Source organism: Suillus fuscotomentosus (assembly GCF_016647785.1).
Source record: "Suillus fuscotomentosus strain FC203 chromosome Unknown F5891scaffold_25, whole genome shotgun sequence".
Classification (NCBI taxonomy): Eukaryota; Fungi; Basidiomycota; class Agaricomycetes; order Boletales; family Suillaceae; genus Suillus; species Suillus fuscotomentosus.
The window spans coordinates 327,015-348,426 of NW_024539537.1; the positions used below are offsets into that span (position 1 = coordinate 327,015).

General features: G+C 48.9%; 11 protein-coding genes across 11 annotated transcripts; 8 read left to right on the forward strand and 3 right to left on the reverse strand.

Moving 5' to 3' along the window:
- The first annotated feature begins 963 nt into the window (after positions 1-963).
- On the forward strand, positions 964-2,006 carry F5891DRAFT_1031876 (uncharacterized protein). The gene is made up of 3 exons (XM_041361634.1): positions 964-1,040; positions 1,106-1,245; positions 1,295-2,006. Exon 3 carries the CDS (start codon positions 1,300-1,302, stop codon positions 1,708-1,710), a length of 411 nt encoding a protein of 136 aa, XP_041226362.1. The 5' UTR covers positions 964-1,040; positions 1,106-1,245; positions 1,295-1,299; the 3' UTR covers positions 1,711-2,006.
- On the reverse strand, positions 2,001-4,173 carry F5891DRAFT_1031879 (Creatinase/aminopeptidase). Its single transcript, XM_041361635.1, has 9 exons — positions 4,102-4,173; positions 3,983-4,047; positions 3,840-3,923; positions 3,283-3,771; positions 3,095-3,230; positions 2,904-3,016; positions 2,659-2,848; positions 2,498-2,607; positions 2,001-2,429 (listed from the first exon to the last, which is right to left on the reverse strand). Exons 1-9 carry the CDS (start codon positions 4,118-4,120, stop codon positions 2,325-2,327), a joined length of 1,311 nt encoding a protein of 436 aa, XP_041226363.1. The 5' UTR covers positions 4,121-4,173; the 3' UTR covers positions 2,001-2,324.
- A 20-nt stretch (positions 4,174-4,193) lies between these two features.
- Positions 4,194-4,491, forward strand: F5891DRAFT_287939 (uncharacterized protein). The gene has a single exon (XM_041371215.1). The coding sequence runs from the start codon at positions 4,258-4,260 to the stop codon at positions 4,411-4,413; it is 156 nt and encodes a 51-aa protein (XP_041226364.1). The 5' UTR covers positions 4,194-4,257; the 3' UTR covers positions 4,414-4,491.
- A 132-nt stretch (positions 4,492-4,623) lies between these two features.
- F5891DRAFT_951626 (uncharacterized protein) lies at positions 4,624-5,842 on the forward strand (the record flags this gene model as incomplete). The annotated part of the gene is made up of 4 exons (XM_041375059.1): positions 4,624-4,925; positions 4,984-5,252; positions 5,305-5,402; positions 5,456-5,842. 4 exons carry the CDS (start codon positions 4,624-4,626, stop codon positions 5,840-5,842), a joined length of 1,056 nt encoding a protein of 351 aa, XP_041226365.1.
- A 1,845-nt stretch (positions 5,843-7,687) lies between these two features.
- Positions 7,688-8,100, forward strand: F5891DRAFT_1188281 (ubiquinol-cytochrome-c reductase complex subunit-domain-containing protein; the record flags this gene model as incomplete). Its single annotated transcript, XM_041366974.1, has 4 exons — positions 7,688-7,738; positions 7,807-7,872; positions 7,931-7,984; positions 8,050-8,100. 4 exons carry the CDS (start codon positions 7,688-7,690, stop codon positions 8,098-8,100), a joined length of 222 nt encoding a protein of 73 aa, XP_041226366.1.
- Positions 8,031-10,026, reverse strand: F5891DRAFT_1225330 (HAD-like protein). Its single transcript, XM_041369495.1, has 9 exons — positions 9,652-10,026; positions 9,459-9,550; positions 9,253-9,401; positions 9,152-9,195; positions 9,017-9,089; positions 8,756-8,963; positions 8,585-8,671; positions 8,494-8,534; positions 8,031-8,365 (listed from the first exon to the last, which is right to left on the reverse strand). Exons 1-9 carry the CDS (start codon positions 9,685-9,687, stop codon positions 8,256-8,258), a joined length of 840 nt encoding a protein of 279 aa, XP_041226367.1. The 5' UTR covers positions 9,688-10,026; the 3' UTR covers positions 8,031-8,255.
- A 63-nt stretch (positions 10,027-10,089) lies between these two features.
- On the forward strand, positions 10,090-11,795 carry F5891DRAFT_1108877 (ribosome biogenesis protein Nop16). Its single transcript, XM_041363696.1, has 4 exons — positions 10,090-10,297; positions 10,482-10,542; positions 10,854-11,236; positions 11,460-11,795. Exons 1-4 carry the CDS (start codon positions 10,201-10,203, stop codon positions 11,663-11,665), a joined length of 747 nt encoding a protein of 248 aa, XP_041226368.1. The 5' UTR covers positions 10,090-10,200; the 3' UTR covers positions 11,666-11,795.
- A 1,212-nt stretch (positions 11,796-13,007) lies between these two features.
- Positions 13,008-15,960, forward strand: F5891DRAFT_1188283 (uncharacterized protein; the record flags this gene model as incomplete). Its single annotated transcript, XM_041366975.1, has 7 exons — positions 13,008-13,291; positions 13,348-13,413; positions 13,463-13,647; positions 13,702-14,064; positions 14,119-14,144; positions 14,197-14,372; positions 14,418-15,960. The coding sequence occupies 7 exons, from the start codon at positions 13,008-13,010 to the stop codon at positions 15,958-15,960; spliced, it is 2,643 nt and encodes an 880-aa protein (XP_041226369.1).
- Positions 15,961-17,113: 1,153 nt separating this feature from the next.
- Positions 17,114-18,822, forward strand: F5891DRAFT_1031916 (EF-hand). The gene is given in 8 exon segments (XM_041361636.1): positions 17,114-17,769; positions 17,968-18,012; positions 18,072-18,092; positions 18,143-18,174; positions 18,194-18,308; positions 18,356-18,458; positions 18,511-18,565; positions 18,614-18,822. The coding sequence occupies 8 exon segments, from the start codon at positions 17,505-17,507 to the stop codon at positions 18,632-18,634; spliced, it is 657 nt and encodes a 218-aa protein (XP_041226370.1). The 5' UTR covers positions 17,114-17,504; the 3' UTR covers positions 18,635-18,822.
- Positions 18,652-19,499, forward strand: F5891DRAFT_288179 (uncharacterized protein). The gene is made up of 5 exons (XM_041371216.1): positions 18,652-18,895; positions 18,949-18,966; positions 19,026-19,094; positions 19,143-19,266; positions 19,322-19,499. The coding sequence occupies exons 1-5, from the start codon at positions 18,883-18,885 to the stop codon at positions 19,431-19,433; spliced, it is 336 nt and encodes a 111-aa protein (XP_041226371.1). The 5' UTR covers positions 18,652-18,882; the 3' UTR covers positions 19,434-19,499.
- Positions 19,465-21,159, reverse strand: F5891DRAFT_1128383 (aspartic peptidase domain-containing protein; the record flags this gene model as incomplete). The annotated part of the gene is given in 9 exon segments (XM_041364272.1): positions 19,465-19,508; positions 19,705-19,852; positions 19,902-19,943; positions 19,996-20,367; positions 20,387-20,473; positions 20,502-20,621; positions 20,708-20,902; positions 20,958-21,034; positions 21,132-21,159. 9 exon segments carry the CDS (start codon positions 21,157-21,159, stop codon positions 19,465-19,467), a joined length of 1,113 nt encoding a protein of 370 aa, XP_041226372.1.
- Positions 21,160-21,412: the final 253 nt, after the last annotated feature.

Sequence of the window (21,412 nt, forward strand, 5' to 3'; positions counted from 1 at the left end):
GCAGCAAAAACGTACCAGAATCCATGAGAATCCAGTCTTCAACATTCTCGACACATCTACACCCCACAGAAGAGAACCCGGCGTGTTTGGTGAAGCTATCTGCTCAGGAGCTGCAGGTCCAGCAAGTCAGACTGGTAGCAGAACGCAAGCAAAACGAAGCACAAAAAACGAACTCCAATCCGGAGCCAACGCCAAAGCAAGCGAGCAATCCAAAGGACACCTTCATGCTGTTTTGCTCGCTGTAGATTCACATTTTCCTACGCTTTACTCCTTTATTCAGGCCCTCCCGTCAACAACAGACCAGTAACAGTCTGCGTCTGCTCGTGTATCAAGAATGCTTGGAGCACATGGAGGCAAAAATCTCGCGCTTATACACCAACGTTGTCCTGATGTGATGCGCGTATGGGCTATCAACTCTGTTGCTGACATGGTTGCGACTTGGCGAGGGAGGGCAAAGTATTAGCGGAATTCTTGCGACTGTCTCGTGGAGAAGATGTTTCTGAGATTTTAGGCAGGTGGTCTTTGGATAGAATACAGGCGAGAGCCCAAGACATATCACCAACTCTGTGCAAGCTGTTGGAGCAGGGAGAGTTCGATGAGAGCCTCACCTCGACACGCCGTAATCATGGACTGGTAGGTCTAAGTCCTTTATACTATATCATGTACAGACCTCGTTTATCTTATGCAGGTATTCACATATATACTCTGCATGCTTGCTATAATGTGCCCATCTACCTTCTTGCGTGCGGAGCATCATGCTCCATGTTTGAAGTGTCCTCGTTCCTCGTGTTTGGTATGTTTTGCAGGATGGAGAGGACGCGACGCGTTCATGAGCTAGAGCCTAGGACGCACAATACGGTACCGTTTTTTGCTATATGATATACTTATACGGAGTTTGAAAGTGTACTCCATTGCTTCTAAGGGAAGCTCTTCCAGACGCTTGTCACACATTCACTTCTCAGACAAGGCGGCTGGTTCACGAGACTAGCTAGAATCAAGGTGTGAAAGAGCGTTCTCAAAAAGGAATGACTGTCTTCAAGGTCTGACTGGGCGATACTGATATCCGTCATACTTCCAACTCTGATTGTTTATCTATCTACCGCAGACGATCCACGATGTTTCTCACAAAACACCCTGCCTGATGTCGTGTGTCAAATTGTTGTCCACGCCGAAAAGTACTAGACTCTCAGGCTGCTTCTTGTCACGGTGAGCATGTCGACTGGCCGAGGGGCCGAAATGTTCACTGTGGGTCTACTATGATTGGCGGTCCGGTAAGATACTGAATGATAGATAGCAATCATGATGTCATGCTCTGTGATCGGCGTCTTCGAATTCTGGATGTCCTCGCTGAAATTCCTGCTGTCATTCGTGTCAACGATTCGAGTCTTGATTCGACCATATTGCTGTCATCTCTGCATAGCATCAGTTCTGTTTCCAATCGCAATGGGGTACCTGCCGAGTCGACTTCAAGCCCAGAGCTCGCTCCTGTCGATAGTATTTTTGTTGTTGTCCGCACAATCAGGTGTGTGCTTCTTGCCTTCATTTTTTTGTCAAGATTCCTCTTTGCGTTCTGGTTCCTCCGCGTATAGACCGATACTACGCCTGTCTTTCGTGCACCAACACATCGTGCCTCGTGCTGTTACGAATCATGACAGGGTATCGAGCCACACTCCTGGTCCGGCGCCCGCTCCCATCGCTGATGGCCGGTAGATCTCCAATTGGGCGGGGTTCGATTAGTCTCATACTATAACTGTCTTTCCTGCGCAAATACATTGTGCTGTTACGAATCATGGCGGGCTATGGAGCCACACACCTGGTCTGGCTCCCACCCCGATGGCCGGTACTATCTCCAATGCAGGTTTGGATTGGTCTCAAGTCGAACGCCGTTTTGACGGACATGCCAGCAGTGGATGTCGTATAGCTTTCTGCTGGTCATAGTTGAATTTTCCAGCATGTACCGGTGGTCACCTATGAATTTCCGGGGTGATAGCAGATAAAGCCAACCGCTTACGTATGTCAATTATCCTCCCATCGAGTTCGATCATAATTTGTGAATGTGACCCTGGTGGCGTCCCTATGAAAATTATTTGTTGAATGCAAAGTGACATATAACGGAACGCTTCTGATCTATACAATGACGTAGTAGCTTCATTGTCCGACTAAGGGCTTATATTTATACACAGACCTTCCCGCTATTGTCCAGAAATAGTTAAGATCATAAACTCTGGATTTAAGATAGTAGTAGGAATCGATAGCGCATCTACATCAATACGTAACTTCGGTTCCAGAAATTCATATCCGTAAACCCCATCAGAGGAAAAGGTTCAAGGGTGAAGCGGGCTGAATGCTTGTCCCCCAATCCCTTTGGTCAGAAATACAGAATTTCCGCCTTTGTCGATATAGAAGCAGTCTTCAAGGCGAATGCCGACCTGTTCATGACCGTTAAAATTCATCCAATCAAACAGAGTCTCCGTGACTCCACACGTAATTACCGTACCTTGCCTTCAATGTATATGCCTGGTTCGTTCGAGAAGGCGTTCCCTTTTTGAATGATGTCGTCGGTTCCTCCACGGAGGTATGGACCTTCGTGATCTTCAAGCCCGATTCCTTCAAACACTCAGTCCTAAAACCACAAGTCTGCTGTAATTTAGTGCTCACCGTGACCCAGTCTATGAGTAAAGTATCCTTTGTACCCACGCCCGTCAAGCCAATCACGCGCTACCTTGTCTACGGCAGATGTATTTGCCCCCTCCCGAGCCGCTGCATGCGCCAAGGTCTGGGCGGCATGTACATCATACCAGATCCTAGTATGTTCCGGTGGAATGGAGCTATCATGCAGCATGAATGTCTATGCAGAACCTCAGCCAACTGAGTGGTTTCACGACAGAATCATGAATGCTTACACGTGTAACGTCGCTGTGGTATTCCAGCAACGTGCCGCCAGCATCTATGAGAACAAAGTCCGCTTTGCCCAGTGCGCGGTCACTCCCGCTTCCATGCGGGAGAGCAGCGTTCTCTACAGCAAACGAGATCGACAAGTCAGCACTCACAGGCACCTATAATTCGGATGTCAAATTTTGATGAAAAATCTTACCGCCAAAAAGTACCAACGCCCATCTTTCGGCGAGACCAGCAGCAGCGAGCGCCTCGTCTATCATCACTCGAACTTGTGATTCCCGTATCCCGATGTACATCTGGGCTTGTACAGCACGGATACAGAGAACGGTGACCTTGTTGACTGCGATGAGCTAGCCACGTTCAAGTGCGAACACATCCGCTGACCTCGTTCGCACATCTCAGAAGGTCTAGCTCTGCTTGGGATTTGCGCGCCCTGAGTTGGGTGACTTCGAGTGGGGCAGACATAACGCGGACGCCAGGAGCGGCCTTCTGGAGACCGTCGACAATGAAGTATCTCATCATACCATCAACGTAGATGGGCTTTCCAGGTTCAAGTTCAAGGGTGGAAAGTGCAACGATGTATGGGTCTTCGTCTTCTGCCCAGGAGACAAACGAAACGTCAATTCCGGGTACTGGTAAAAGTCTGGCGCGTGTTTCCTCAAATGCTGGTGTGATAACAGTGACTTTGGCTACAATGCTGGCCTCCTCGAGTATGGGAGAGATTATAAGTAACAACGGTCTTTCTGAAAGGTGCCACGTCGCCTCGGAAATGTTACCAAAGTACTGCGCATTTGCGCCAGGCTCTGCGATGTATGCTGATGCGCCATTGTCATACAATATCTTCGCCAAGTTTTTCGTGGCGTTGGAGAATTTCTGAACCATTTATGGGCTGCGCGTCGGAGCAGTGGCTTGCTAGGGCCTGTCCAACGGTCGTAGTCGACTGATAAGGATTCGGGGCCGCCATCAGTGAGAAACTGCAAGTAGAAGATGGTTGCACAAATGGCAAGACTGAAGAGAAGCCTCCACTGATAGATTATGTCCGGATGAAAATTTGGCAACACTCTCAGCAGCGTGAGCAGCTTACCTCTGATAAGCTCCGAGTCCGTGTTACTTTGGATGCAACAAAAGTTTGAGCGATCTCCTTGTCCACTTGCTCATCTTTCAGTGTTTGCTAGGCAATACATACAAAATATAGCGACTAACCATGACTGTCAGATTTCATAATTTGAATTAGCGCTTAATGGTTCACCTGTAGTGACCTAACCTGAGACCGTCTGAGCGGTGGCAGTGCACGGCTTGAAAGGAGCCTACAAACTTAACACAACTTAACACAATTAGCGAATCCCTCCTTTGACATTCATGGAGGACACGGAAACTTTGCTAGCATTGGTCCGCAGCCTACTGACTATTCCACTGCCAGAACTGGATATTCTTATCGACGCGCTCTTGTCGTGCGATGGAGATGTTCATGCTACTGCCAAACTGCTTAATTCTGGCGATAAGACAAGGTCCTAAGCCAGTGAGCAGCGTTTCAAAAAGAAAGGATCGTTCTGTGGGTCTCAAGGCTGGTTAAATGCAGGCAATTCAAAAGTCGAAAGCACTGTCTCTGACAGTCCTCCTCGAAAGAAACGAGGCGTCAAGGAATCCAGCCTCTCTCCTGTTAAAGCGATCATCAAGGATACCACTGTATGCAGCAGCCCTCCGACCAAACCCCAAGTAGACTTGATGTCGGTTCTACGCCAAACACCCTCGAGTACGCGATCTGTACCCCGCCTCCTTCCCTTGACGTTGATGAACCCCTCGATGGTGGCCAAGCACACACCTTGCACGATGCATCTATCCATATTGCCACCAGAACTTGCATGCAAATTATTCTACACGATGCTTGATCTGTCGCAATCTTGGAAAAGGAACAAATGGTGGCTTTTTGATCGTGTGGTCGAGAGCCCTCACCGCACATCGTTCTATGCTCGAAAGACAGATGGTGTGGAGTCTGATAACTCGTGGCAAGAGGCTGCACAATATTGGTGAGATAAAAGAATGTTGTATCTTCTTGAGACGAATATCTAACCTGACGCATTAAAGGTATAACGGTCGACAAACAGACCCACCTAATGTCTTTCCTGATGTGATGGAAGAAGCCTGCTTGTATGTAGAAAATATGGTCAACAAAGAGATGCAGATGCGACCTCGCCTCCCGCTTGAATGGGCAGGCAGAGGCTCCGAAGGTCAATCCTGGCGTGCCAATGTAGCAGCATCAAATTGCTACGAAGGTACAAAGGACAGCGTTGGATTTCACTCAGACCACCTAACATATCTAGGGCCTTACCCAACTATTGCCTCACTGAGTCTCGGTGAGCATCTTTTAACCCGCTGTCCTGTGTAGTCATACCGGGTCGTTTGCAGGGACGACAAGAATCTTTCGCCTCCGGGAGGTCGTGCCAAGTGAAGAGATGCACTCACGGAGGGCACAGACATTTAACATTCCTTTACCTCACAACTCTGTAGGTCCTTGCGCTAGCGATACATGTAGAACTATACTCAAACGTGCATCCAGTTGATCATTATGCATGCTAGCACCCAGGAAAAGTTCAAGCATTCAATTCCTCCTCAATCTACACTTGACCTCTATCGGCCTCTCTTTCCTCACCCTTCTCGCCTGAAACATCCATTAGAACCGTCAAATTGTCGTATCAATATAACCTTCCGGTTCTATCGACCAGATTTCAGGCCGCAAAGCATCCCGCGTTGCAATTGCGGTGTACCAACAATTTTGCGTCCAGATATGAAAAATAGACATGACGGTCAGACGGACAAATACTGGTGGACATGCCACGCTGGTGCACAGCACGAAGGAAAAGGGTGCTCGTTCTGGCAGGTCATGGACATGAAGGCTGAGGGCCGAGGGCCGACCATTTCTGGTGTGGGGTGCAATGAACGGTGACATGAATTGCACTAAGGATGCGCTGAAGTTTATTCACAAATAAGTCCTGGTACGTTACTCTCGTTGCATCGTTGTATGGGAAAGGTTGAAAAAATTACAACATCGATGAACATTTTGGGACCAACAGGTCAAATGCGTTACTAGATTTTGCTGGGCGTAATGCAAGTTCTCTCAAACCTCCGAGGCTTCGAGCGGCGAACTTGGAGTGACCATCAGTCCAAGCGTGTGGTAATGATGATGGGTTCCATAGTGCCCTGGTAATATCAAGATTTCACGAGAACTCGCCGGCCATAGGCTCCAGTAACCTCATCAAAGAACGTTCAGACTCTTGCTCTAGAATTGCAATAGAACTCGCGGGTAAGCTTCCACACCATAATCTTGTTCCTACGGTATTCCCGCAGGATCATACATAAATATAACTCGACATTCGCATGGGAGCTTGAAGACGAACCCTTGAGGCCATTCACAGAGTGTTGTAGCACAGCCATCACAACGCACGTGTGAACACGTTAGTGATTTTGTTGTTTGGGTGGCAGAAATGGAGCCACGCGGTTTCTCATCCCACAGTTGTGAATTCCATTGACCACCGGTCGATCAGGACGTAATGCAGCATACGGCATGATCGAGTCACAGGTGAGTTTACGAGGTAAGGTCTTGACCATCCTTAGCTCTGACAATTGAAACTGGCACACTCAAATTCGACTGAATTCGTTCACGTTACCGTATTTCAATTCAATTGGCTTTCCAGGAGGGCGGCCTGACACGGAGCATTCAATCTTTATCAGGGACGTCATTTCCGCCCCACCGCCATTAGCACACCCTGATTAGCGCTTATCCTTACACAGTATATGCAGACAAGGAGTTGAGCCAACAAAACTTCTGAAACACATTGCACAACAAACAATCACTTTCCAAATCTGTCTGAACCCAGAATATGAAGAACACGACATTGCGTCCTCGTTTCAGGGTGCAAGTCCTATGAACATTCCATCACTCCAAAAGCCGTTATAGAGCCCCGGGTTTGTGGCGCTTATATTAACCTCTCAGAGCGTTCTGTTGACTAAATTCTCTGTTATCTGAATGTAATGGGCCTTTCCATAATCATGCTTCTGCGCTAGTCCAATTGAATAACCTGAGGCTGTATCAGACACGCGCTAAGTAAAAGTCACCAGACGCAAATGCTAGATGGGGTCGGAGGGTCGGATATCCTGGGATCGCAATGATATCATATCTTGGGAGTTTAGCCAAGGTCGTCACCTTTTCTGAGTAGTAGAAAAGACATCTAGATTGAACGTTCTTGACTTGATGCGGTTGTATCGTAAGTTGGGTAAAATTATCTCATGCATTCACTGGCAGCTTCCCAATTTGAACGAGTCCCTCGGGCGACTGGCCAGCTGTGTTCTCGAATAGTTATTTCACGATCATGGCGGTGTGATGTATCGATGGTTGACTATGGATGTGTTGCGCACACATTGTATCCTTTTTGCCTGCAACAATGGTGCAAGATCTCCGAGTCAACGCGGTCGAACACCCGCCGGATGTAAATAACTGCCCGACATCGATGAAGTTATTGATAGAGACAGATCCGTCTTCTGGATGTTTGAACCCAAGGTCACCGTGATCACCGCTACTGTGCGCTGCAGCCACGTACGCGCATCACAGATTGCATCCTCCGTGGTATAACAGTAATAGGTTAGGGGAGAGTCCCGGAGACAGTCTGCATAACGTGTCGAGTCAGGTCACGTGCACTGCGGCGTTTGCTTGTTTCTCCGCTCTCACCCGAGCATCATCACCGAGTTCAAATTCAGATTTCAAACCCTCGCCATTCTCAGCATCTATCAAGCCATGGCCCGTGTATCGTTCCAACCGACCCCGCCAACTCGCTTTGCCGGCACTGTGCGTATCATCTCTTATTCTTCTGGTCCAGGGTTCGGTTATTGAAGTCCGCTTTTGATATGATTTAGCTGGCCAAACAATGGGGTCCAACGCTAGGCATATGGGGCGTAGGTGCCGGCGCCGCTGCTCTCTTCGTGCGTCTAGATAGTACTACTAGCTTCTCTTGCCCTTTTTTTCTGATCCACCAAATAGTTATTGTCCGTTACCCCAGTTGTGAAAAAGGGTCTTCTCGTAAATGTTCCGCTGGTGAGGTCTTAGGTCATCGTGCGCATTCATTCTGCTCATCTCGCGCGTGACGGGTACGACTTCAGATTGGGAACTACTACGAGGACAAAACACCTGCTTCAGACAAGCCGTTCTGAATGGTCCGCAATCATAGACACATACCGCCCTTTGGGATACCAGTATTTTGTTTAATGTAGAATGCGACCGCCCAGAATATACATTTGCGATCATCTAAACCCCCCGCGGAGGTGTCCATACAAACTGTGATACCACCAAACTGTAGCCATGGCTTTCAAAGCTTAGCAGATGTTGTGTTGTCATGGTCAAGGTCACTAGTAAGGTCGATGCCTAATTTCCCTTCCAACTGTTTGACTGCATCGAGAGTGCCACCTATCGGAACATCTAAAAGAAGATTCGTCAGGACAGTTTGCCAGGATTTGCCATCGGCGCCGCATGGTGTCTAAGCTGCCAAAGATAATGCAGCCGCGGACGCATCTACAGATCAGATGTACTTGGAATACGCGACTCACGGATGGTCTCCATGCCAAGAACGCGAGCGGCCTTCAAGTTCCTGTTGATGGTCAAAATTTGCACCAGCAACGTGGTAGGCGCAGTCCTTACATTCCTATATCATCAAGGAAGACGGCTTCTCCGGGACGAATGTCATTTCGCTGACAAGCAAGAAGATAAAATTCGGGATCAGGTTTCCTGTTGATGGGTTGAAAGTAGTATAAGTAACACCACTATTGCTGAACCTCGTGAAGACCTTGGTTGAGGGTTTTCCTAACGTACCGCACGCCTAACTCGCTGGAGTCACAGAAGTCATCGAATAGTGCACGGAGATGAAACTTTGCTCCATCCTCCCATCCCAAGAACCGCAACTCCGAGTCGGGAACTCCTATAGGAGGTTGTGCTGCAGTCAGGGGCATCGAAGAAGAAGAGCCCGTGAGGTGCTTCGAGTAATTATTAGTAAGAGCGATGATAAGCCATCTTCCAGACGCTAAGATAAGGCACTGAGTATGTTCGGAGTGTACCGTGATACGACAGAATCACCTCTTATCCGGTGAATGGCGCGTAGGATGTGACAATCATAAGCTGTAGACTGTCGCATCATCCTACCAAAGACCTTGTGGCGTTGGCGGAGTTAACAATCAGAGCAGCGACTCATCAGATGTTTCCAACACTGACCTCGCGGCCGTCAATATCAAGCATCACAGGTAAAGCCGGGAGATCTGACTCGACAAGGATTAAAATAGTTGCCTAAGAAACGTACCATCATGAGGCCATACCTATTTTTTTGCGAGCGCAGTATTCCGTATACCATTTGTTACCATTTTCTGTGTCAGACAGGTCACGTCCAAACTCTTCGTAGAATGGGAAGAGCGATAGCTCTCCACGTTCGAATCTCTCCCAGGCCCCGCCCGGCCCCCGAGAAACTCTGCCCACGGAATAAACATGAGAAATACGGAGACGATCATAGCTTGAACAGACGGACATCGAGACATTCAGGTAATTCCTGGGTAGACCCTTCTCCGACTCGATCTCATCGATCGCAATGAACGGGCTATGAAGGACGACGCCGCCAATCTGGGAACAGTTACCCGAGGATGATCAATGATCAGCCGCAGCCATGATGAGCGACAGACGGCACCGCATGCGTTGTTCGCGTCGGTACCAACGGGACGTACATCAAAAATAATGGCCTTCAGATGGGGAGAAGACATCGGTTAAGCGAACCCAGCGGCTCCCTAAAGATTGGCAGAATGGTAGCCGACTATGATCGCTGCCGCAGCACACGAAGCTTTGTCAAACCGAACAAGCTGCTGCAGGAGACGCACTGAAGAAGAAGAATCAACTGGGAAGGTACGGCATCTAAACATACAAGTTACCGGTTCATATATAGAATATCATCCCGGCGGCAAATTCGACACAATCCTGAACGCTTGAAGTCTTGGAAGAAGTTAATGAATATATGAATAGTCGTGCCGCGAAACATTCTCATCAAGTGTCCATGTCAGTGGATGTCACAATGCCATAACTTGTCAGAACGAAGAGTATCAGCATCAGCTAGGGCTGCCTATCCGTGGTATTATTATTGCTTATGTCGGTCGGAGTTTGAAAATATCTCTTACTTGACTCCTTGTACAACATTTTCGAGATACTAGTGAAGCTTCCATCTCTGCCAATTCGAATCGTTCATCCGTGTATCTGATCGTTACCAACTCGCAAGACCGAATATGGCTAATCCACGGCAACGTCGTAAAGCCAAATCATCAACGCATAAAGCCGTATCCCACTCACGGCGTGCACAGAGACTCCTGAAGAAGATGCCAGGTGAGTTTCCGATGATATTAAATTATATCCATGATACATGAACGTTTATGCTCATTTATCGGATACTCGCGGATTCTTGTTTGATGTATCTGATTCGCCTCGTGCTGTCGTTATGCCTGATTGGTTTTGTGGAAGATTATAATTGTGATTGACTACGTGCCTAGCTGACGAAGTTCCCTTTTAGTGATACGAGGTCCAAAAGCCTTGCAGGACGCTTGGGATAAATCAAAGACAGTTCACCAAAAGTGAGTTTATCTCCGCATTAATTTTCAATTTGTTTTGCTCTTGGAGTTCCGGTGGGGCTGGTGTTTTTGAATTTGTCAAATCTTACGGCGATACGGACTTTGTTGCCAACCATCAGACTCGGACGATTATCCGCTCTAGTGGTAAGATGTCTGAGACGGGTTATAACACGTGGGCAACTGTCCCGATGGAATACGTCTTGATTCCTGTCAACCCCCGCGAGACTTGTCATCAGCTCCGCGGCTCGCCACCAATTCAATGAATTGATTCCTTGACCGGTCGTTTAAATCTCTGAACAAATGTTTTTCCATAGCTATGCTGCACTGGGACTTCAATTTGCCTTGACCCCCACGCAATCAGGCGGAGTCGAACGGACATTAGTCCCTCCAAAAGCTTCAGCTGATGTTGAGTCAGTCTCTGTTACCCCCAAGTCAGTTGAGTCTGGCCCTTCGGCTATACCCAAGGGGTTTGGAAGAATTATCCGTGACGAATCTGGTAATGTGATACGAATCGACCTTGCTGAATCGGAGGAAATCCAAAACACTGTACAAAAGACGGATCTCCCAGAAGCAGATGTAGATGAGAAAACTATGGGCGATTGGGTCGGTTGTCTCAATAAAGTACACCATTCGAATCGCACCATGGATGCACGAGAAGTATCCTCGTCATGTGTGCAGGGAACACATGCGATTGACGGTGAGTGCCGCTATCAAAATAAATGTTCTCATGGTTTGGAATTCAATGCCTTCTGGCGCAAAACTCAGTTTTCCATGATCTCAGTTAGAGAGACCATCCTATACTTGATGAGTTCTTGGGATCTATTCGTGTGGTGCCTACGGCACTAGTGCTTCTTTATGGCTCATATGACATCCGGCGGTCCTTCGGTTTATTGACCAGTTAATTTTGTTTGAAACAATAGTGTTGGAGCAACTGTCGACTTCGGGCAGGGTGGTTGTGCGACACTCGTCGTGTGGAGAAAGATCATACCTGGCGCGTTTGATCCAAAAATATGGCGATAACTACGAGAGGATGGCGATAGATCGCCGTCTAAATCCTGAACAAAAGACAGTGGGTGAACTAAGAAGGGCGGTCGGTAAAGCGGGCGGGGTGGAGTCATTCTGCTGACCGGTGGGCGTATCATCGCAGATTGACATGTTCAAAAATGCAATACATGTTTGTAAACCTTCTCGAGCGGAGGGCGGCTCAGTAATGTTGACGAGCGCCCGGTTAAACGGGGTCAACCGAGGCCGATATTAAGAACTGACCATGAGTGACTGTCACATATATCACGATACGTCACGCCGGAGCTTCGAAAATGGTCAAGGCTGTGTACGCACATCGGAGGGAAGTTCTGATTATACGTATAGGACTAGCATGGAGCACGCGTGAATGAATCTCGTTAAGCAGGGTCAGGGGTGATATCACAACGCAAATCACTAAGTCTTTGAGTCAAGATATCCCCGGTGAAGAGGTGACATGAGGCGGCCACAAATTGCTTGTTGCCAATATGTGGCGACGGGGTGACGCTTTGAATCTGAAGCTGCCATGTTGAATTAACAAGTTTGCGAGAGTTATGAGCGCGAGGTTAAAGAGTAATACTAGTTATAAGCGCGAGGTTGAAGAGTAATAGTAGTATGGACCCTGGTGTGTAACGACTTGTGACATTTTCCATCATAGAAAAAACATATAGCGCGCATGCGGCATCGTAATGCTTACGAAGGGGACAATAATCTGAGATCTGAGCTAATTAAATAAATCCGGCAAGTCGGAATCAATTCGAAATTGGACAAGTTGTTGACAAGTTGTTTGTAGCTCTCGACCTTCTAAGACGGCAAAGTGGCCAAGACCGGGCCTATCAGCGCACGGAGGTCAGGTGCAAACAAAGTTGAAAAAGGTATACGACACCTGTCAGGGTTGGTCTGTTAATGAGTGGGCGGCGTTGTGACTCTCACGGCAGGTATGATGGATTTGTTTCCGATTGGCGGAAAAAGAGACTTTACGGAGTGCCTGGAGTCAAGAAAATCGTTTTGTCCTGAATGTATTGGTATACGCACAGCCGTGTGAGGTACGTTGATTACGACGGAGACCTCGAGTAATAATGATTGGGTAGATCCAGATCAACGCCACTGAATGACGAGAGACGTGCAGCGCTCACAAGGTCGCCGAAGGTACAGCATCAAATATCAAGTTCAAGCGAAGGTAAACGCCCCAAATCTGGTGTTCCCGAAAGATCGACTTCGACTTACGACATCCGCTTTTCTCGTGTCTTTCACTTTTTCCATTTTTATCCGCGTTCTGTTCGAGCCGTCTGAACTGCCAATCGAACTTCCGCATATCGACGTCAAACAAACCATATTTAATCTTCCCTTACCCTCACATCATCATATCGGCCCTTCTCCGACCTTGTTATAAATCTCACATCCTTTGTTATCCTTTACTGCATCTCTCCCCCCACTCTTCTACCATAATGTCGCCCCGAGCATCTTCCTCTGCCCCGAGAACCGCATCCGCAGCTAGCACCCCATATCCACGACGAGCTGCTGGCCAACCAAAGTCTTCTAGGCAACAGTTCTCCGCTTGTGGTGCTTGCCGCATGCGAAGGTATCCCCGGATCATTCTTCTCCTCCATGATTCATCTCAATCTTTGTACAGAGTTCGATGCGACCTCAAAGACCTCCCAATGACACAGACCACAAGCGGTGTCCAGCATCCCTCATGCTCAAACTGCAAGGAACGTGGGATCAAATGCGTGTACGTAACATTTAGCATGTCACTTTGACAATTGAATTGAATCATGTCTATTTTAGCGATGAATTTGCTGAAGTCAAAGCTGTGAAACTTTTAAGACGCGGCCGCCGTTTACAACAAGTAGAGTCAGTCGTCCTCCCACTACTAGTCCCATTTAATTTTAATTTCAATCAGAGCTGTCTACGGCAAAGTCACGGATGACGAATCTAACTCGTCTTCTGCCATGTCCACTCCATCAAACCCCACCATCCCAACCACGCTCTCCTCCGCGGGGATCGCCCCATCCAGACAATCCATTATCCCCCTCCTCAAGCTAGAATTCCTTAGCTCATCTTTCTTCCGCAGGTTTAGCATCCAACGTAAGATTTCATTTGCCGTCATGGTTATCACCCATCCATTTTTTCTTCATCTAGGTCCTATAATCGAACCCACTGAATTCACATCAAGATACTTTGCTCATATTAAGGGCACTTCCTCTCTCAGTATCGAGGGCCAAATGATTGCGATGCTACTTGTCACTTGGGCTGCCTCATTCGGCGTCGATGAATACGGTGCGGAAGAAGAAGCAGAGCCCCATTCCCCCATTATACCCGACGGACCCAAGTTCTCTCCAGATGGCGATGATGATTACTCTGAACCCAGCCGTCGCGTTCGCACTCTTCGTACAGAGTCCATGATCAGGGAGATCCTGCATCTCATCGATATGCATGCCGTCCTGCGACGCCCGACTTGGGACGGCGTCAGGGTTCTTTTGCTCATCCTTCCATTAACTCAGGGTTTGTGTCCATTAATAATTCCAGGGCACCATCAACTGACGCACTCGTCATCAGGTATACAAAGCTCCATGGACAGGGGGGTAAGTGCCTGTGCTTGACATGGAAGCGTATTGACTGATCGTCCTTGTTTAGGCTATGTACGAGGCAACGCTTTCCCAGGTTTACACCCTCTGCAGCTCGAGCAATCATTCTGTGCTACAAAGTGGCCAAGGATCATATTGTGACGCACTTGTCCGTGCCAGAGTCTTCTGGTACGCTTACGTACATGAAGGTGTTCGCACTGCCTTGCGCGGCGGTCGGCTATATCTGTACGTATATGCCATCCCCGAGTGACGTTCTCTGATTGTTTCCAGTGACGAGGACGACCTTGTTGCATTCCAAAGCACACTTCCTCCTCAATACTGCGCATCTGCATCTGGCAGCGCTCCTTCATCTACATCTGCTTCATCACACTCGTCGCCCACCGCCACTTCTCCAGTGTCGTCCGATATCCCTGTCAATTCCTTGCAGGATCCTCGTGGTCACTCGCGCGCTTCGCTCTCTTACCTGCTCTCGTCCCATTATTTTTCGCTCGCCCTCTCCGTGTCTGGTGTATGTCGTGCCGTTCACGCAGTGCTCACCGGGCCTCGTGCGCGTCGTCGCACCGATGCTGGTGTTGCAATCCGCGAGGACTCCCTCGTGGAGATCTGGGATGGTCTGGAGCGATGCTGTGAGGACTTTGAGTCTCTCCGTCGTGGAGCAGGCGGCATCGGCACCGTGGGTGGCGGCCTTGTTCGTGGAGAGGACGTCGAGCGTTTCGTGAGCGGATGGCAGGTGTTCATCTTTGAGTGCTTGAACATCATCCGGGAAGCCTTGAGACAGCGCATCGTTAATCAAACCAAGGGGAGCCCCGACTCGAACGGTCGTTCCCCTCCCGCTGATCGTGCCCTTTGCCGCATGCTCGCCCAAGCTACTCGCCGTTGCCGCCTTGTGCTTCCCCGCGTCATCGCTATCTTGAAACGTCACCTAGCTGTTCCATCGAGCGGATTTTTCGCTCATGATGCCGGTCTCATCCGAGACGGATGCTACTATGCAGCCTTGCTGCTTGCGCAAGGCGACGTTGATCAGGATGCAGACAGTGATCTGAAAGGCGATGACGGACTCGCTTGGGACGCTGACGCCGAGGACGGTGTTGACGTGTGTCTGCGGGCACTAGGAGAGATTGGCTGGATCTACGCCAATAGCGAGGAACGGGAGAAGACAGTTCGCATGGTTTGGGAGGCACGGGTCATCCGTGATGATGAGCGCCGTCGTGAACGCAACCGTCAGCGTGATTATCTTGAGGATCAACGTGCTCAGGCTTATCACTCAGGACAACGTTCGCAGGATCATTCCCCATATATGATTAACAAACCGTCGTTGCCGCCGTCCGCTCGGGGTCAGGGAGCGACGCCTCGTTCACTCTCACTTGTGTCGGCCGCTGGTCAGTCTCGTCCTCACCTTCCTCCACTGTCGGTTGCCTTTTCTCCGGCGGACAGTTCACCCAACACGGCTATCACGGACGATGGCAGTGGCAGTTGGTCTACATATACGCCGCCCACGACGTCGAGTTCAATGACGAGTAACGCGACTACGAACCGCAGCGTCTCGCCACCTGATTCTGGATCGCCTCACACACTGGCATCATTAAAACATCTGCCACCCATACAGCACTCGCTGAAAACGGAGAATGATTCATTCTACAATGGGGATCTTGATCCATTCTCATTTTCTGTGGATGGTACTACAGGCCCGGGTGTTGTTGGAGGTGCTCATGGATGGACATCGCAATATCAGCATCCAGTGGGGCCTGGTAGCGGATACCTGGATCCTAGCGTGATCTTTACTGGCGCGGACTGCCAAACATTCTACCACTAAAGAAGGAATTGCCGTCATTGAGTCACATGTTATCTTGTCTTGATTATTTCCAAGTTCTACATCAGAGAGTGGAGCTGCGTCCATCATCTTCACGTTCATTTCATAGCCATTATATTACCGCTTTATCACTGGATGTATTAGAAATTTGTTTATACCCGCTAGTGACGTTTTCAGTATTCATTATCATAGACAAGTAGATGTATTATCATTATGCATGAGAATGTAAATCGGTGGTTCTAATGAGTACGTGATGAGAAGATCTGAGGAGATATGATGGATATAGCTATAGTTTCATTTGTGTGCGCATCTCATTTTAGAATATAATTCAATTGAATGACATTGACACTGACGCCCTTGCTAGAAGCAATGTAGGCTCCGATCAAAGAAGGGGCGACCTCTCCACAATCAAGTCGACTTGCAACGGCCTGCATCGTGTTACAAGCTTCAAACTTTTTTTTTCTATTAGCGCTTGGCGATTGATGGTACGTATCCCAATTACTGTTTTATCTAGCCATGTGGCGGCCGGCAACGGTGAGACGACACATTAATCCCGCAGAAAGAACTTCCATTCCTCCAACAAAGGAACAGTGCGGATACGTATCAAGCTTCTTGTACCCCATGTAGTACTAGTATGAGTGATGTCATCCCGCCGCACGTTGATTATGAGCTCCTTGTCCTCGTGTTGAGTACGAATGCACGCTTTTCCAGGGTCGGGAGGGGATAAAGCCTTGACGGGGACGTGAAGGCATTACGACATGCGGACACCTATCTCCGAACACCAGCCACCAAGGCCAGTGGCAAGTCGACTTGACCTACCACAACCTCGGATCCGGGATGCGGCTACAATCGTCTGCCGCACAGCTTTCATTGTTCTCTCTTTTTGCGATAAAAACAAATAGAAGTTCTTCCGGAGGGAAGCCGCAGACTCCTCAATGCTTTTATTCTCTACACCGGACTGTTCCTTGCTGTCCGAAGATCCCCGCTGTCATCATCATTCCGGTTGTCTCGCTTTATTTCTGCAAATACTATGTGAGCGCATCCTCGTACGAACAAAACGTAAGTCACTTGGCAGCACCATGTGCGCCTCCTTGCTTCCTGCGTACGATACTCGTTATCCTGCCCATCAATGTCCCTGATAAGTGGCACGACCTAGACCAACTTGGCACTTGCGGACGCATAACCTTCGCTGCCAAGCTAGAACCTTCACGGGAGAATCATTCTCTCTCCTGCCGTGGCCACTATGGTCGAATCACCATCGACACAAACCTAAACGGGCTGTTCTTCGTCACATGTCGGAACTCTCGGACCTCCGCGGTAAATATCACTCTTTTGAGCCATCCAACATCAATTTATTCGTATATTATGCTGTTCTGCATTGATGTCCGCGCCTTGTAAGAACGTCCTCGACAGCTGTGTTGAACAAAATCGATTAATCATAAGTTGAGCGCGTCTTGACCGCCACTCGGCACAGCCACCTGCCACCCAGTGACGCCAGTCACGATGCTGTATCCCACTCCTTCCTTGTCCCCATCCATTAGCCCCACATGTCTTACTATACCCCTAACCCTCCCAATGCCTATGGATCAATCCCTCCCAGTAACTATACGTCAAACCCTCCTGGTGCCTATCCGCCCAACGCCTACCCGTCAAACATCGGTCGATACCCCAGTTCCCAACCAAGGCAGTACACTCAACAACAGGGTCTTCCAGCTGGCGCCGATCCTCAGCTCTGGCAGTGGTTCTGCGCTGTCGATACTGATCGATCGGGCGCTCTCAGCGTCACGGAACTTCAAGATGCCCTGGTAAACGGTAAGTGGCACTGCAATCTTGCGCATGATGGTCGTGCTACAACTCGTACTTATCAGGAAATTGGACAAGTGAGTACACCTCTCGTTGATATCATGGTTTTATGCGAACTCTGGTAGGACATTGAGCGATTCTGCTCATACCCAGACTAGCCTCTTTATCGTTTACCCCGTTCTAACTGATTGCTGAAACCATGCTTAGAGTTTGATCTCGATACGGTCAAGATGCTCATGAACATCTTTGTACGTATGACCTCACCCTGCAAAAAATAACATATGTAACTTCCCGCAGGATACTGATCGAAGCTGGAACCATCGGCTTCAATGGTACTTCATATATGAAATTCTCAACTATCACTGACGCCGATCTGGCCCAGAATTTGCTGGCTTATGGAAATATATCGCCGAAGTGGCAACGAGTCTTCAAGCACTTTGACAGAGACCATTCGGGTTCTATCGACGGACGTGAACTTGCGGAAGCCCTTCGCAACTTTGGTTACAGCCTATCTCCTCCTTTGTTGCGAGCGCTAGAAATTCGATACGGTACGCACACACACTTTTTGCACCCAATAATCTAAATTGTCCGATAGCATCTGGCGCGACTAGTGCGTATGGGCCCCCTCCTGGTATCACTTTCGACCGCTTCGTGAGAGCGTGCGTGACCGTCAAGACTTTGACCGAAACATTCCAAAGGTACGATCTTGGATAAATCCATCCACGCCATGCAGTTTTGACGACTATCCAGGGAGGACCGTGACAACGACGGCTGGATTCAACTCAACTATGAAGATTTCTTGAAGGTGAGCGGGTCGATATTGTGGCGCACTTGTCTGACTCGGACACCCTAGATTTCGCTGAGTGCGCCTTAACTGATGAGAACTGTGATGCGATGCGATAAACAACGTCTGTATTCGTTGAAGATGTATGATAACCTTTTGAAATACGATGTTTCATGTATATACAACCCTCACCGTTCTGTATGTATGTATATGAGCTTCGCCAAAGATGCTGCTTGTAATTTCAATTTGCATGCTTTATAAGCCCCATTTGGACCCCTACTGCGCAACAACTCACTCATCACCAACATTAACTCTCGTTCGTCCCTGCCGACACCACCATGGATTTCTTTTGTAAGACAGGACATGCACATTCTACCGACCAGTTTCTGAAACTTTCCCCACAGTTTGTCTACCAATCATATGTTCGTGGGATTTCTCGTCTACCGTGCTCGCGCTCCGCCATTTATACCACCCATTACAGTCGGCTGCCCCACAAAAATCAAGCCGGAAGGAAACCAAGGAGCCAGAATATGTCCTCGGTGCCATAACGGTGCGTCGCATACGATCGTCCCAGCTCCACTCCCTAACGAAAGCCCAGCTGCGATGTTCTCCGCCAAGTCCAGAACCTGGTTCGAGCTCTGTTTCGTCCCGCTCATTCCTCTAAACTCGAAGCATGTTTGGATGTGCGGGATATGTCAGCTGCAGGTGCATGTGCAGCCTGGGTGAGGGAGTTTTTTTTGATGTGCGAGGGTCGTTGATGTTTCTTTGGTGTGGTAGGTGGGAGCCTCAGGTGGCTCAGCCGGGGTATCAGCATCCGCAGGTGCAGGGCCAGTATGCGCCGTCTCAGAGCGCTGGATACGGGCCTGGGTATGTTCAACCTCAGAAGTGACCCGGATGGCGAGCGTGTCATGGATCATTAACTATTTTGCATGAGAGTTACCCTGTAGGATGACGAGGTACGATACTAGGCGTCGTTGTACTATTATGTGGACGCTGGATACGATATCTACTCAAGTTGTATCATATATGGACTTGTCCTTGCGATCTCCTTCGCTGTCGGTGACGGTAGATCATAATTCCAATGGCTCCGATCAAAAATCCGCATATCCCGCATACGAGACAAGTCGCGAGAGTATCCCTCAATTCTGTAGCTGAAGAACCTGCGCGTAGCAGGGAAGGCGGGGGAGCTGGGTCTTGTCCTCTAGATGATGTGAACTCTGCGAGAGCAGCGGCCGGGTCTGTCGTGTTCAACAACCCGATCATCGGTGGATTGGAAGCCGTTTTGCCCTGGTGTATGACGTAGACGTTCTACAAGAGTATTAGGGAGGTATGATCGAAGGAAAAATCGTGAACGCACCCTCAAGAACACAGCCCCGAGAAGCCAATCTCCAGAATCGACCTGTGGGTTGAAGTCAGAGCACAATCAAGATTCGGTTTGAGAGCACTCTCACTCCGTTGTTCGCCTGTATTCCGCCGGTACACCAGCCGTCTTGCGTCTCAACTTCAGCCCAGTTGACATCCTCGGGATGGAGTGGATATTCCTTTGCAGTATCGGAATTGCCAAGTTTGATGCGCACGTCTACGGCCCTGTCGCACCTCACTTGCCATGCTTCTGTCTGCTGGTCGTACCTCGTGGACCCACCCGTTCCTATAGCATACCAGAACGCGTTGACGTCCGCAGTCGGACCTAAAATGAGAGTCGTCCCGGTATCAAGCACAGCAATCGGCGACGGTGCACCGCGGACCAGCGAACGCGAGAGAGAAAGGACCTGATCATTGATAGTAATCTGTTGAATCGGAAGCTTCCAGAAGTCATACTCGTCCTGGAGTCGATGCGAAGACCGGCGTGAATGCGAACTGACTCGTATCATTTGTCAAGGAGGAGTCCAATTCCCCAATGGTGAGCGATGAATCTGAATACGAAATATCCTGTGACTCGTTTCGTCCTAATTTGAACGCGAAAAAACCGGTGTGGGTCGTCGAAATGAGTGAATAGATTGTCCAGGATGGGGGTCCCAGACGTTAGGGGGATGGAAGCGACGAGTGGAAATGATAGGCCTAAGATACCCGAGTTTCCCTGTGTAAGAAAGAGCAAGCCCGCTCGTCTGGTTAGCCAAGGCTGCGTGGTGATCGTTAGTATTTCAACAAGCATGAAACGGGGACCGCACCAAACGTTTGGGAGGATATTTCATACGGGCCGAGCGTTACGGTCTCTGTGCCTACTGTTCCCAGCACTGAACCCACCAGATATGTCAGTTCGAAAGGCTGATTTGATAATGTCAGGGTGGTAGATGACGAGGAGGAATATCTCGTGATGCCCTGACAATCTGGATTTGTACAATCTGATGAAACCACCCACTGTGGGATATAATTTGGCTTTCTGAGTGTAGTAAAAAGATAACGGCAGGCTCACGAGGTCTGAGGAGCCGGTATCAAATGTGATCCAAAATTCTTGTCCCCCAATGCTACAATCGGCGGCATGAGAGGGGACTAATAGGATAACACCAACACACGTACTCGGTACGAATCAGATACGCACTAAGGGGCCATCAGTTAAATTACGCAGGTGGGAGAACACGAGACCCACTACTCTTGGCTACTGGCCACCGAAACATCACTAAGCAAGATGGATGGATCTTGATGGAGCCCACGTTGTAAGCGGAGCTGCATCCTTTGGGAAGTGCCACTTCGATGGTCTAACCTCTTCATAACGGTCACTATATCGAGAGAACAGTCGATGATGAGTAAACGTGATGATTAGATTGGAAGAGGCCCAAGAAGTTTCTCAGTCACTGACGATTCCAAGCCCCCTGGAATCGATTTGATTCCATTTGATCGGTCTGGATTGGAATCTGACCTGAACTAGTC

Bases quoted from the DNA above. Each gene is read 5' to 3' on its own strand.
- F5891DRAFT_1031876 (XM_041361634.1), top strand. From the start codon at position 1,300: ATGATGTCATGCTCTGTGATCGGCGTCTTCGAATTCTGGATGTCCTCG.
- F5891DRAFT_288179 (XM_041371216.1), top strand. The intron at 19,095-19,142 runs GTGCGTCGCATA...ACGAAAGCCCAG, and splicing joins ATGTCCTCGGTGCCATAACG to CTGCGATGTTCTCCGCCAAG. The intron at 19,267-19,321 runs GTGAGGGAGTTT...TTGGTGTGGTAG, and splicing joins CAGGTGCATGTGCAGCCTGG to GTGGGAGCCTCAGGTGGCTC.
- F5891DRAFT_1225330 (XM_041369495.1), bottom strand. From the start codon at position 9,687: ATGTCTTCTCCCCATCTGAAGGCCATTATTTTTGAT. The intron at 9,090-9,151 runs GTCAGTGTTGGA...CAACGCCACAAG, and splicing joins TTGATATTGACGGCCGCGAG to GTCTTTGGTAGGATGATGCG. The intron at 8,535-8,584 runs GTAAGGACTGCG...GACCATCAACAG, and splicing joins TTCCTTGATGATATAGGAAT to GAACTTGAAGGCCGCTCGCG.
- F5891DRAFT_1108877 (XM_041363696.1), top strand. From the start codon at position 10,201: ATGGCTAATCCACGGCAACGTCGTAAAGCCAAATCATCAACGCATAAA. The intron at 10,298-10,481 runs GTGAGTTTCCGA...GTTCCCTTTTAG, and splicing joins ACTCCTGAAGAAGATGCCAG to TGATACGAGGTCCAAAAGCC. The intron at 10,543-10,853 runs GTGAGTTTATCT...GTTTTTCCATAG, and splicing joins TCAAAGACAGTTCACCAAAA to CTATGCTGCACTGGGACTTC.
- F5891DRAFT_1031879 (XM_041361635.1), bottom strand. The intron at 3,017-3,094 runs GTAAGATTTTTC...CGTTTGCTGTAG, and splicing joins GGCGTTGGTACTTTTTGGCG to AGAACGCTGCTCTCCCGCAT. The intron at 2,608-2,658 runs GTGAGCACTAAA...GAGTGTTTGAAG, and splicing joins TACTCATAGACTGGGTCACG to GAATCGGGCTTGAAGATCAC.
- F5891DRAFT_287939 (XM_041371215.1), top strand. From the start codon at position 4,258: ATGGAGGACACGGAAACTTTGCTAGCATTGGTCCGCAGCCTACTGACT.
- F5891DRAFT_1031916 (XM_041361636.1), top strand. From the start codon at position 17,505: ATGTCTTACTATACCCCTAACCCTCCCAATGCCTATGGATCAATCCCT. The intron at 18,093-18,142 runs GTACTTCATATA...GATCTGGCCCAG, and splicing joins TGGAACCATCGGCTTCAATG to AATTTGCTGGCTTATGGAAA. The intron at 18,566-18,613 runs GTGAGCGGGTCG...CGGACACCCTAG, and splicing joins ACTATGAAGATTTCTTGAAG to ATTTCGCTGAGTGCGCCTTA.